Source organism: Octodon degus, unplaced genomic scaffold (genome assembly GCF_000260255.1).
Source record: "Octodon degus isolate 3935 unplaced genomic scaffold, OctDeg1.0 scaffold00056, whole genome shotgun sequence".
In the NCBI taxonomy this organism is placed as follows: domain Eukaryota; kingdom Metazoa; phylum Chordata; class Mammalia; order Rodentia; family Octodontidae; genus Octodon; species Octodon degus.
The window spans coordinates 6,832,156-6,843,894 of record NW_004524632.1 but is presented as its reverse complement, the minus strand read 5'-3'; the positions used below and the strand labels follow the sequence as shown (position 1 = coordinate 6,843,894).

The window sequence follows — 11,739 nt, the reverse complement described above, 5'->3', positions numbered from 1 at the left end:
TCAAGAGGCTGAGGCAGGAAGATCTCCATGAATTTAAGGCCAGCCTGGGCTACATAGTGACCTCAGGGCCAGCCTGAATTATATATATTGGACCACGTATCCAAAAAGCAAGAATGAGACCAAAAACAAACACAAAAAAAAGCAAAAAAAGAAAACAAATTCTATAAATCGAGTACAGATACAACTTTTTTCTTTGTTTTCTTTTTCTTTAGGTTATCAGACAGAGTCTTGCCATGTAGACAGGATAGCTCTGAACTTACTGCAGAGCCCAAGCTGGCCTCGAACCTGCGGTGATCCCCGTCTCGACCTCCCAAGTGCTGGGCTTACAGGCATGCACCACCACACCTGGCCTGGTTGCAATTTTTAAAAATGTTTTTTGACTTGCAATTGATTGAATCTCTGAATGCAGAACGTGGTGACTGTTGTGGGTTCACTGTATAAAAATGTTAAACCTAGTTGTATGTTTGTACATATTAATAAAAATAATTTATTTGAGGCTGTCCCTAAGCTCGTGAACTGAAATGACCCTCCTTCCTCAGCTTCCCTGGTGGCTGGAACTGCTGTATGCTACATGTCACCGTGTCCAACCTGTACAATAACTCAGGTCCAGAGCGGGAGTCTAAGGATATTTTATTTCCTTCCCTAGACTACCCATAAATACTGTGTAGGTGGCACACAGAGTTGAAATGTAGCCCCCAAGTTCACATGCACGTGGAACCCCAGAATGTGACCTCATTTAGGAGCAGGGCCTTTGCAGATAGAATACTTCTAGTAAATGACATTGTTCTGGACTAGGGTGGCCCTCAATCCAGTGACTGGTGTACTCTGAAGGGAGCAATGTGGAATTGTGTGTGATGACGCACACCTGTCATCCCAGCACTTGGCAGGCTGAGGCAGGAGGATCGCCGTGAGCTCAAGGCCAGCCTGGGCTACATGGTGAGACCCTGTCTCTATGGTCTCCAAGACAGAGAGCCGTAGAGAAATAGACAGGGAAAAGCCCATGTGCCAACCGAGACAGAGTCACCCGGTCACACAGTGAAGAGTACCATGGACTGTACCCCCCACTGCCATCCCGTAAGCAGCAGCTCAGATCCCACGGACACCTCAGTTTCAGGATACCTTAAGCCACTAAGCCTATGGCTACAGCCCCCAGGGAAGCGACACAGATGGCACCCTGCCCAAGAAGAGGGGGACACAGGGTGGCCCCAATGCCATCCCAGGCCCATCTTCCTGGCAGGTATGTCATTCTACAGCTTGGGCCTCCCACATGGGGATACTGAGGCCCAAGGAGTGTAAGAGGCTGAGAAGGACCAGGAAGCAGGACCCGTGGCACCCACTCCCGAGCCCAGCAGCACTCACTGCGGAGCCGGAGGCAGGGCTGGTGTCAGGGTCCGGCGCAGGTGTCTCGAAGTTGTCACCAGGTGCACAGTGCTGCAGCCCGGAGCCGCTGCGATGGGGACTCCTCAGGTCCAGCTCGGAGCTGCAGGGCCTGGCAGTTGTGGGCCCAGCCCCCTCCTTGGGGGCGTCTGGGCTGAAGCCACTGTCCTTGTCGCTCTTCTTTCTATCTCTGACACCCAGGAGCAAGCTAGGCATGCAGGACACCAGCGCCAGCGGCTGGAAGTATTAGGAAGGAGGAACCAACACGGCCGTGGGGACTGGGTGCCCCTGGATTCCTCCATGCCCCAGGGAAGGTGCCAGGGCACAGGGAGGAGGTGGCACTGGGGACAGGGTCTCTCTGCTTTTGGCAGGGCTCCTGGATGGTTTTTGGGGTCTTTTGGCAATTTGGAACTGCAGTTTAAAAATGGTTCATTGTGTGCTTTAGCACAATAGATGCCGTAGCTTATATCAGATTCTCAAAGGGTCTGTGATTTTAACAAAGTTTAGAAAAGCAAAATAGCTGGGAGTGATGGTACATGCCTATAATCCAGCACTTGGGAGGCTGAGGCAGGAGGATCGCCAGTTTGAGACGGGCATTACATAGCCTGGGTTACATAGCAAGACCTTGTCTTGAACAAACAAACCCCCGCAGCCCTTCTCTGATCCTGTTCCTCCAGGTGAGACATTAAGAAAGAGCACAGGAGCTGAGAATCCAACTCCATCTTTCCACTGAGCTAGAAGAGAACTCTAGGCAGAGAAGGCAGGAGCCAAAGATTTAGATAAAGCCAGGCACGATGACGCACAACAGCGATCCCAGCACTCTGGGAGGCTGAGGCAGGAGGATTGCAAGTTTGAGCCCAGACTGGGCCATGCAGCCACTTGGCAAGATCTTGCTTCACCATAAAAAGGAAAGGGCTGGGGGTGGGGCTCGGGGCAGAGGTCTGGAGAAAAACAAGCAAACAGGAGACCCCAAGGATTAGGTGACATGGCCTGGCCAGCCACCCATAGCCCAGGGCACAGCGCCCTGAGGAGCCCAGGGTCAGCACTGGTCGCCCCTGCAGCCAGAGCTCGGGAATCAGCGCATCTGAGCTCGGAGCAGGGGTGTCTGCAGCAGCCCCCCGCGGAGGGGCCCCACCTGGGGCAGGGTGCAAGCCACACTTCTTGTGCCCCTCCCCTCCGGGTTTACTTGTCTGGGGCTGTGCTTGGCGGCCTTGCATCTCTGCTGCTGCGACGGTCGCCAGGGCCTGGAGCTCCTGCCCTGGGCCTGCTCGCCTGCCACCTCGCCCTGCACCTCTGCCTTCTTCTGCCGAGTCTGCAAGGGCTTTTGCTCCTGCCGCAGTCTCAGTTCCTGGATCAGCTGCCTGCCCGCGGGCAGACAAGAAGAAGGGTCAGAGCTGGACAGCGACAGGCCCCAGGCAGGACGAGTGAGTGGCCAAGGGTCCACTACCCCTTCCCGATCCAAGGGTCAGCTGTAGGCCAGGGTGGGTGGACACCAAAGAGCCCTCCCTCCAGCCACTCCCAGAAGGGGACCACACCACACGCGCTCCCCGCTTCTTGCAGCATCTGTCAGGAAGAAGATCTAGGTAGGACAGGGGCTCCCTTGTTACACCACTTCTATTGTTGCCTTTGTATGTGGAGGGGAAATTGAACTCATGACCTTGCAGTTGCCAGGCGGGTGCTTGTGCCGCTGAGCTATCTCCGCAGTCCTGATCTTGTTTTTTTTTTTCTTTTTTTAAAGATAGAGTCCTGCTACATAGTTCCAGCTGGCCTTAACCTCACCATGGAGCCCATGGCCTTTAGCTCTCAGAGATCCACCTGCCTCAGCCTCCCAAGTTTTGGGATGAGAGGCATGCGCCACCACCCCCCGGCTTGGATCACTTCCTCTGCTGGGCTTTCAGGCCAGTAGCCCTGGGAGAAGACAGAAGGTGCTGTACACAGCCAGTCAGGAGATAGGTGAGTTCTAGACCTTAGCCTGTCTCCTCTTGCAATGGGATCCCGTGACTTAAATGCTCCTTCTGGAAAATGTAGCGCTTGATGGGGACCCAGATCAATGCCACGATTCCCTTCTGGCTTCTAGATCTCACACCTGCGTGAGGGTGTGGAGTGGGGACATCTGTCCCAGGGATGAATTTCTAGAAGCAGCCACCCATCGGCTCAGCTGTGCCTGGTACCGGGGTCCCTTCAAGCCAGACACTGTCCCTGCCACCCCAGACCCACCAGCCATCCCCAGAATGGACAAGCACCTCCCCCCGCAGCTTCCTACCGGGCGCATCCCTCCCGGGCCCGGGAGGCAGCAGTGTTCTGGAAAAGCGAGCTGTTGTCCTGGAAAAACTTCTCATACTTCTCCAGATTCCGGCTGGGGTAAATCAGCCGGAACCCGCCACAGTTGTCCTTCTCATATTTCTCGGTTTTCTGCAACCTGGCAGCCTGGAACCCTTTGGCTTCCTCGATCCTGTAGGGGAGGAGGACACCGCACCGCGCTTCAAGGTTTTTTGTTTTGTTTTGTTTTTGGAAGAAGGCAGGAGGCACCTCTCAGGCCAGATGGAGGCTTTGCATAGAACTGTGGCCAATGTTTACTGAATTAAAATAAGAATGTTTCCTTGAAAGGACGCAGTAGCCCTTGGGGACAGCCGTCCTTGGTGCCCTCAGAGCTGGTCAGAAGCCTTCCGGATGGTGGTCTACCAAATTCTCTCCAAGGAAACCCGCAGCCCCTGATCTGAGCGGGCACTGTCCCCACCTCCCCTCATCACCTTATTAATTCGAGAGCTTCTAAGATGAGCTTAATGTGCTTCTGGGCTGCTAAGATCTCATGCTTCCTCACAGCCCTCCGGGGAGGTGGAGGTCAGGCAGGGAGGCGCGGTGAGCCCCCTCTCCAGTGGAGACACTGAGAGCCACCGACATGTCCGGGGTCAAGGACTGATGAGGAGAGGATGTCCCCGAGGCCCCTAGCAGCACAGGGCAGAGTGGCCTGAAACTACAGCCCAGATGCACGGTTCCAAGCGCAGGGTTGGAGGAACAAGGTGACCTTGGCAGTTACTTCCCGTTACGTGTTTGGAAGGTGATTGGATGGTGGGGCGGGCAGCTGGATTGGAGTCAGTGGGCGTGGCCGGGTAGGAAGGGGCGGTACCAGGGCGGGGCGGGGCCAAGGGGGCAGTCTCGGGGCGTGGCCCGCAAGGGCTCCTCTCCCCGCTTCAAGCTCTGCTTTCTGGGCACCATGAGGTGAGTGCATCTCCTCCGCCAGGCCCCTCCACAGTACTCTTCTGCCTTGGCGCAGAGGTCTACAGACTGAAACCTCTACAAACTGTAAACCAAATAAACCTCTCTTCCTTCAAGTTGTGGGCGTCAGGGATGGTGTCTCAGCAACCCGAAAAGTGACTAGACGGGTCCCCTTGCAGTCTTGCTGTTGGCTTCAGGAGCAAGGCCATACAGCACCCAGTCTACCTCCCCCATGCCATCTCTCGCTCCTCGGAAGGCAGTGCCCATGATGGTGCCGGGGAATCGCTGTGCTGTAGGAACACAAGTGCTACTATGGCCTCGTGCAAAATCTCAGCCCACGGCATCAGGCTGGCGCTGCTCTGAGGAGGGCCCAGGACTTGGTCTGGAAGCATCAAGGGCGCCTTCTGGACCAGACTCGGACCCTCTGGGATCTCAGAGCCGAGATCCCAGGAGCAAGGCAAAGGCTGACCACAGAAAGCAAGATGTTCCTCCTGCCAGCTCAGATAGTTTCTTCAGTAAAATTAAGGCCAGGCATGGTGGCGCAGGCCTGTAATCCCAGTTCTCAGGAGGCTGAGGTGGGAGGATTGCCTAGACCACACAGAGAGACCCTGTCCTCCAGGAAAAGGGTCGGTTGCATTTTTTAATATTGGTGATTCCTAAACCTTATCATAATTTAATCAATTCAAATCCATTACAGAGAGTTACATGTCTGCAATTTAATCTTCTAATTTCTAGGGACAAAGGCACACTGACAATAAAAGTATTCGGCCTGCTATACCATCCATACAAACTTAATTTCCAAGTAAGATTATTGTTTGTTAAAATGAGCCTCCCTTTTGCAGCTCCAGGCAAGGTTGATTGATTGATTTTTTTTTTTAATTTTTTATTTATTTGTGTGTGTGTGTGTGTGTGTGTGTGCGCGCGCACGCGGCCAGCTCAGCCCACCAGGGGGCGGGGCCGGCTGGCATGTGGTGCTGGGGGACTGAACCGCTGTCCCTGTGTTTTGCTAAGCTTGTTCTAAGTAGGTGCTTTAGACCACTGAGCCATCTCACCAGCCCCTGATTGATTGATTGATTGATTGATTGATTTTTTTTATAAGTTAATTTAAAAAAAATTTTTATTTGGGGGGGGCCAGCTCAGCCCACCAGGGGGCGGGGCTGGCTGGCATGTGGTCTGGGGATTGAACCGCGGTCCCTGTGCTTTGCTAAGCTTGTTCTAAGTAGGTGCTTTAGACCACTGAGCCATCTCACCAGCCCCTTGATTGATTTTTAAGGCAGGGGCTCACTATGTAGTTCAGGCTGACCTCAAATTCACGGGATCCTCTTGCCTCAGCCTCCCAAGCGCTGGGATTATAGGCATATCATGCTGAGCTATCTTTTATTTAATTGTTCTAGCAGTGCTGGGGATTGAACACAGGGCCTCGTACTTGGTAGGCAGGCATACCTTCCCACTGAGGTGCATCCGTTTATCCCAGGCAAAATTTTTTGAGTCTCTTACAAATTATGATGCTGGGCCTCATGTTAAATTTTCCCCTAAAGGTTTCTGCCACTTCCCCTGCGATCTTAAGCAGCACAAGTGGCATTTGATGAAGGGCTCACTAAGGCTCAGGAAATGACCGAAAGGCCACAGGAAAGGTTCCCAGGTCGGGGCCACTGCCGTACCTGACCTCCCGAGAACGGCACTGCTGCAAGAACCGGCCCCGCTGTCTCTCCTCCTCCAGGACTTTCTTTTTGTCACAGCTCCCCAGGTTGATGAGAACCAAGGTGTCATACAGCAGCCTGTCCTTCACCTCCCTGTCCAACCGGGTGTCAGTGGAGAAACTTGGAGAATGGTTGACCTGTGGGGATCAGACGACTGCTGGGGACGGGGCTGAAAGCAGCGGGAGAGGCCGCCAGCCACCTCCAAACCCTAAGGTGGGTATTGGTGGCCCACCCCACTTGCTGCAATCCCAGAACAATCCTCAGAAGTCTGAGGCAGGAGGATCCCTGCAAGTTCAAGGCCAGCCTGGGCAATAGTGAGTTCAGGGCCAGCCTGATCTCCACAGGGAGACTCTTGTCTCAAAAAAAAAAAAAAAAAAAAATACATACAGGAGCCGAGGAGATAGCTTGGTAGAATAAGTGCTTGCTTGGCAAGAGCCTGAGTTCAATTCCCAGTTCCGAAAAAAAAACAAAAAAACCCCACATAAATAAAGTGTGACTCTGGCACTGACACCTGGCACTGGCACTGTGACTTCCCAGACACACCTCACTCCTTAGGGTGCCTCCTGTTGGCCATATTCAAGGGCTCCTGGGGACAGGTGCAACCAGAACCAAGACCTTGGAAACCTCCTTTTACCCCCCAGAAACTTACAAGGTGGCTCCATCTCCAGCACTCTGAGTGCTTGAAACCAAGTAGTCCAGGCCCCTGAGAGCCCAAGGAGGCCGTCCCTGTGTGACCCTGAGCACAGTGGACCCGGCTTTGAGGATGCAGGTACTCTTCCGCGGAAGAGACAGAAGAGACCCTGTCACCAGAGGCAGAGTGATGCTAGAACCTCTCTGTGCCTGCGCTGGTCTATCAGTCTGGCTGGGGCCTCGGGAAGACAGAACTGTCCGATTCCCAGGCATCTACCCCCCTCTGGTGGCCGCCTCTCAGCTCTGGACGAAGCCTGCCCTGGCCTCAAAGCACCCTGGGAGGGGTGGTGGAGGGGAGCCCAAGTCCCCTGCGTGAGCCCGGAGGGGTCCCCGGGAAGCCGACCGGATGCTGCTTCAGCCCAGCCCCACTCCCCACCTCCAGCAGCCAGGGCTTGAGCTTGCAGTCCAGCAGGATGTCGAAGCCCAGGATCTCGAAGCAGGCGCTGTTGAGCGTGTGGCTGGGGAAGCAGGTCTGGTAGTTGTGCTTGATGACCGGGTGGGCAGCGATGAGGGTCTTCACAATGAGGTCCTCAATGGCCCTCCAGATCTGCTGCACGTCGTAGCCGTGGCTCTCCATGTAGACATTGAAGGCCGACAGCTTCCTGCGGGGAATCATGGGCTGGGCAGGGCTGGCGACGCAGGAACCCTTTGTGGACCCCAGGGGTTCTGGGGCTGGGGACTGGGTAGCCGGACCAGGGTGACAGGGCCCAGGGCTTCGTGAGCCTCTGGTGTTTAACACAAGCCTTTTTTTTTTTTTTAATGTAGTGAGAACTGAACCCAGGGCCTTCACACAGAGCCCTTTGTACTTATTTCTTATTTCGAGACAGGGTCTCACTAAGTCACCAAGTTGCCCAGGTTGAAATTAAACGCATGGTCCTCCTGCCTCAGCCTCCCAGGGTGCTGGGATCACAGGCCTCGGCCACCACACCCAGAACCCAGCTTGGGGAGCCTCTTAAGCTCAATGGCACCTTGGCCCCACTGCAGCCATGTGAGTGACCCGGGAGGCACTGAAGTTCTAGCAGTCTTGTCTGTTTACGGCTGCTTGTAAAGAACACGCAGCCAGGGTATTTCCACAGGGAAAGGCTAACAGTTCTCCTGTGTTTGGAACAGAAAGTCCCACGTTGCAGGAAACAGCCCCGTCACAGGCAGGTGGAGCTGGGAGCGGCCCAAGCACAGAGGGGAGGACAAAGAGCAGACCTCAGGGTGAAGGCTGCGGCTAGCTCCTCTGAGAGGGGCAGTGACAAGCCCAAAACCTGGGTACCTAAGGACAGAGGGGCAGAGGCCACGCAACAGGGCAGCCCCTCCTCCACCTGCCACTGTGCCGGGACAGAACGTTACACCTAAGCAGATTTCCCAGGTCACTGGAACCCCATGCTGTGGGAGGGAAAACGAAGTATTTTAATTTGTCTCATTGTGAAGTGAGGTTTCCTAAAATACACTGTATTCTCCCCTGACTTCTAACAGGTGAAACAAAATACGTCCTTCCCTTGGTGACTTTCCTTGGTCCTTCCCAGCGGAGAGAGTGCTCTGCTGTGAAATTCTGTAGTGGCCCTGGGCCTATCACCAGCTTGACACCAGCCACGTGCCAGGTGCGAGACAACGCCATTGGCCTTGGCTGCCAACTACGGGGCAGGGCACCAGCAGCGGGGCTCCTGGGTGATGGGGAGAAGAAATGGGGGAGATGCCCACTCCTTGCCATGTGCACTCGTCCTACAGGCCTCGTGGGCTTCAGGTGCTGAAATGCCACACACCTCTCGGGCGCTGTCCCCAAATGGAAGGTCTATTGTTTAGCCTCCACCCACCCTGGTATGCCTAAGGTGTGGCCCTGGCCCCAGCCCCTCAGCTCTCCACCTACAAAGTGCTGGGGTGAAAATTTTAACCACAAGCAGGGCGCGGAGGTTCATGTCTGTAATCTCAGCACTTGGGAAGCCGAGGCAGGAGGATCGCTACAAGTTCGAGGCCAGCCTGGACTACCTAGTCAGCTTCTGTCTCAAACAAAGCAAAGCAAAAAAGCAAATCAAAACAAAAATTCAAAGAGAGCTGATCACACAGTAACAGGGAGGGGACAGCTGCCTATAGCAAGACTCGCATGAATGCTTCTCTTCCCCCTTCCTGGGGAGTCCTGGTGCCCACCAGCCACACATCATGTGACACCAGCAGGGACTCTGACACGTCTGTGGAGAATCTCTAACGCAGCCATGTCCAGGGAACCAAGGCCCAGGAGGCTCCACCATGCCACGAGCCCTTCTCAAAGGCTCAGACAGTGATCAGTAAACATCTGCTGGTCGGCGGTGTCGGGCGGGAGCCAGGAACAAGTCATGTTTTGGACCGCGTGTGTATTCTGCTGGGGAAATAGTGTTTATCTCTTCTCCCAGCTCTAGGGTTTACGACAGGGCCTGCTGTAATGATTAACAGCCTGCAGGGCCCGGGCCCCAACGGTGGCGAACCAAGGCCATGTGACCCAAGAGGGACCCACTGGCAGAGCCAGGCAGGGCCGGGCAGGGCAGGGCAGGGCCGGGGTGGGATCTGCACAGGGTGCGAATGAGCGCCGCCACTCCCTTACCTCTTGCTGCCCGAGTGCGCGTCTTGAATGAAGTTTGAACTGTGCTTATTAATGGAATAATTAGTCAGGTGCATGCAGGTGTCGTCCTGGGGGAAGAGACACATGCCTGTGGGATGCTCTCCCTGCCTTCCCGTGGTCCCCTGGGGCCCGTGCTTAAAGGGATGGAAAAGAAAGGGAAATCTTGGGATGTCCTTAAACCAGCCAAACAGCCAGCCATGGTGGCACAGGCCTGTCATCCCAGCACTCAGGAGGCTGAGGCGGGGGATCGCTACAAGTTCAAGGGCTACACAGTGAGTTCAAGGTCTGCCTGGATTACAAAGCGAGACCGTCTCAAAAAAAGAAAAGAAAGCACATATTGATCCTGGTGTGAAGTAAGTGCTCAGCCAATGGTGGTCAAACCAACGATGCCTCGGGAGGAGGTCTGAACAGGATTTATAACTGGCTGAAGGGCAGGGGAGGTGGCGTGTCCCCTCTGCTTACCAGGTTATCGGCACAGGGGTGGGAGTAGGAGGTGGTGGCAAAGCGGGCCAGTCCTTCATTATACACAAAAATCCTGAGGGGGTCACAGGACGTCACCAGCACGTAAATCCGTAGGTCAAATTTGAACCCATCGATGATAAAGGGCTGAGAGAAGTCACATGGCATTAGGGAGGCATATCACATGGGCTGGCCCCAAGTCCTGTCAGGGTTTCTGGGACTGAAAACTTCTTGCTCTAATGTTGCCTGAGGAAAGTGTCAGGCTGGGCCAGCACTGGAGAGCAGGATAAGGAGACCTGGTCTTTGTGACTGGCCGTGTGGCCTCGAGGAGGTTGTGGTGCCACAGTGCGCGCTGGCTTTCTGATCTCCCCAACGCCATGAGTCACCACCTCCAAGAGACAGTGACTTGGCAACCAAACCAAGTAATATGAGAAGCTCTTCTCTGCAAAGGACATGTGGTCACCATCCAGGACCACCCGAGGGGTGTGGTTCTGTGACAGCTCTCCCCGAAATGCTCACTTGGCCTTGTGTCCCAGGGAGGCCAATGCTTCCCTCTCCACCAGAAAGCTCCAGAAGGTTCCAGGCAATTCCTTCCCTTCTGCAGGCTGAACCTTGGTGACCTCTGACCCCAGGAAGGGAGGGAAGCTGGCTTCCAAGATGGCTTCTTCTCCCAAAGGTGGGGCCTCCTCCACACACCAAGGGTGGGCACCTGGCTCACTTCTGTACCGGCCCAGGGGCCAGCCAGGTGAGGCAAGGCCAAAGGACTGACATGCAAGAGTGAAGGACGCGCTGGCTGGCCCAGGCACGGAACAGCACCCCTGCCACTGTCAGTCTGACAGAGCCCAAGACAAAACACGAGCTACAACCCCATGAGCCTCAGGAGCCCGGGTTCCCATTCCACACAGCGCACGCAGGCCTGAGGCGGCTGTGGGCAATCAATAAATAATGGCGACCAGGAAGTACCTTTGAGATATAGAGCTGGCAGATCATATCTTCCCCTGGCTTGATTTCCTTCACCGTCCGGGTGATGAATATTCCTCGTCCTTGGCAGCCCGAATCTGGCTTGCAAATGTACGTCTTATTTTTCCGGGACCTGCTGTAGGTCTGTAGGCCTCCCCAGCTTCGCAGGGCAGGGAGGGAAGAAGGAGCAAACCTTTAGCCGGGGAAGCCGGAGGAGGAAGTATTCCACCCCATGTTGCAGCAACCCTAAGCCCCAAATACGGAGAGCCAAGCTGAGCGTCGCGTGCCACAGCTCTGACACTCAGAGACTCTCAGAGACGCCCCAACAGCCAGCAAAGGGAGAGGCGGCCGAGCCTCAGGAGCTGGACTGAGAGACACCGCTGGCCAGCACAGAGACCCTCCACAAGGACCCAGCCGCGCTGAGCCTCCATGTCACTGCTGTGCATCACGAAAGCGATCTCGTGCGGGCAGTCACGTGTGTGACACCATGCAGCCAGAGCCACGGCTGAGACCCACGTCACTGGGCTTTCTGGGTTGCAGTCAAGAGACCCAGAGCTCTGGACCTGGCTCAAACCTGACCAGCAACGCTCCCGCTCCTGTCTTAAGACACTTCCTGTCTTCCCCGGGACCACCTCCCATTTCAGCCAGAGCAGAAGAGGGCAAGTGCCTTTGGGTACTTCAGGGAAAGTACGATTGGAACAACGCGGCCACAGTAAGGAAATCTGCATCTCCATCTTGCTAGCTTTTTTTTTTTTT

The 11,739-nt window shown here is 55.0% G+C and overlaps 1 protein-coding gene across 1 annotated transcript in view; it reads right to left on the bottom strand.

Moving 5' to 3' along the window:
- The window catches only part of Ttll6 (tubulin tyrosine ligase like 6), a 28,469-nt gene that overhangs the window by 6,422 nt on the left and 10,308 nt on the right, over positions 1 to 11,739 (bottom strand). The window contains 8 exon segments of the mRNA XM_023718124.1: positions 1,360 to 1,623; positions 2,564 to 2,738; positions 3,641 to 3,829; positions 6,255 to 6,430; positions 7,360 to 7,585; positions 9,547 to 9,632; positions 10,027 to 10,170; positions 10,987 to 11,143. Coding sequence (XP_023573892.1) covers positions 1,360 to 1,623; positions 2,564 to 2,738; positions 3,641 to 3,829; positions 6,255 to 6,430; positions 7,360 to 7,585; positions 9,547 to 9,632; positions 10,027 to 10,170; positions 10,987 to 11,143 — 1,417 coding nt within the window.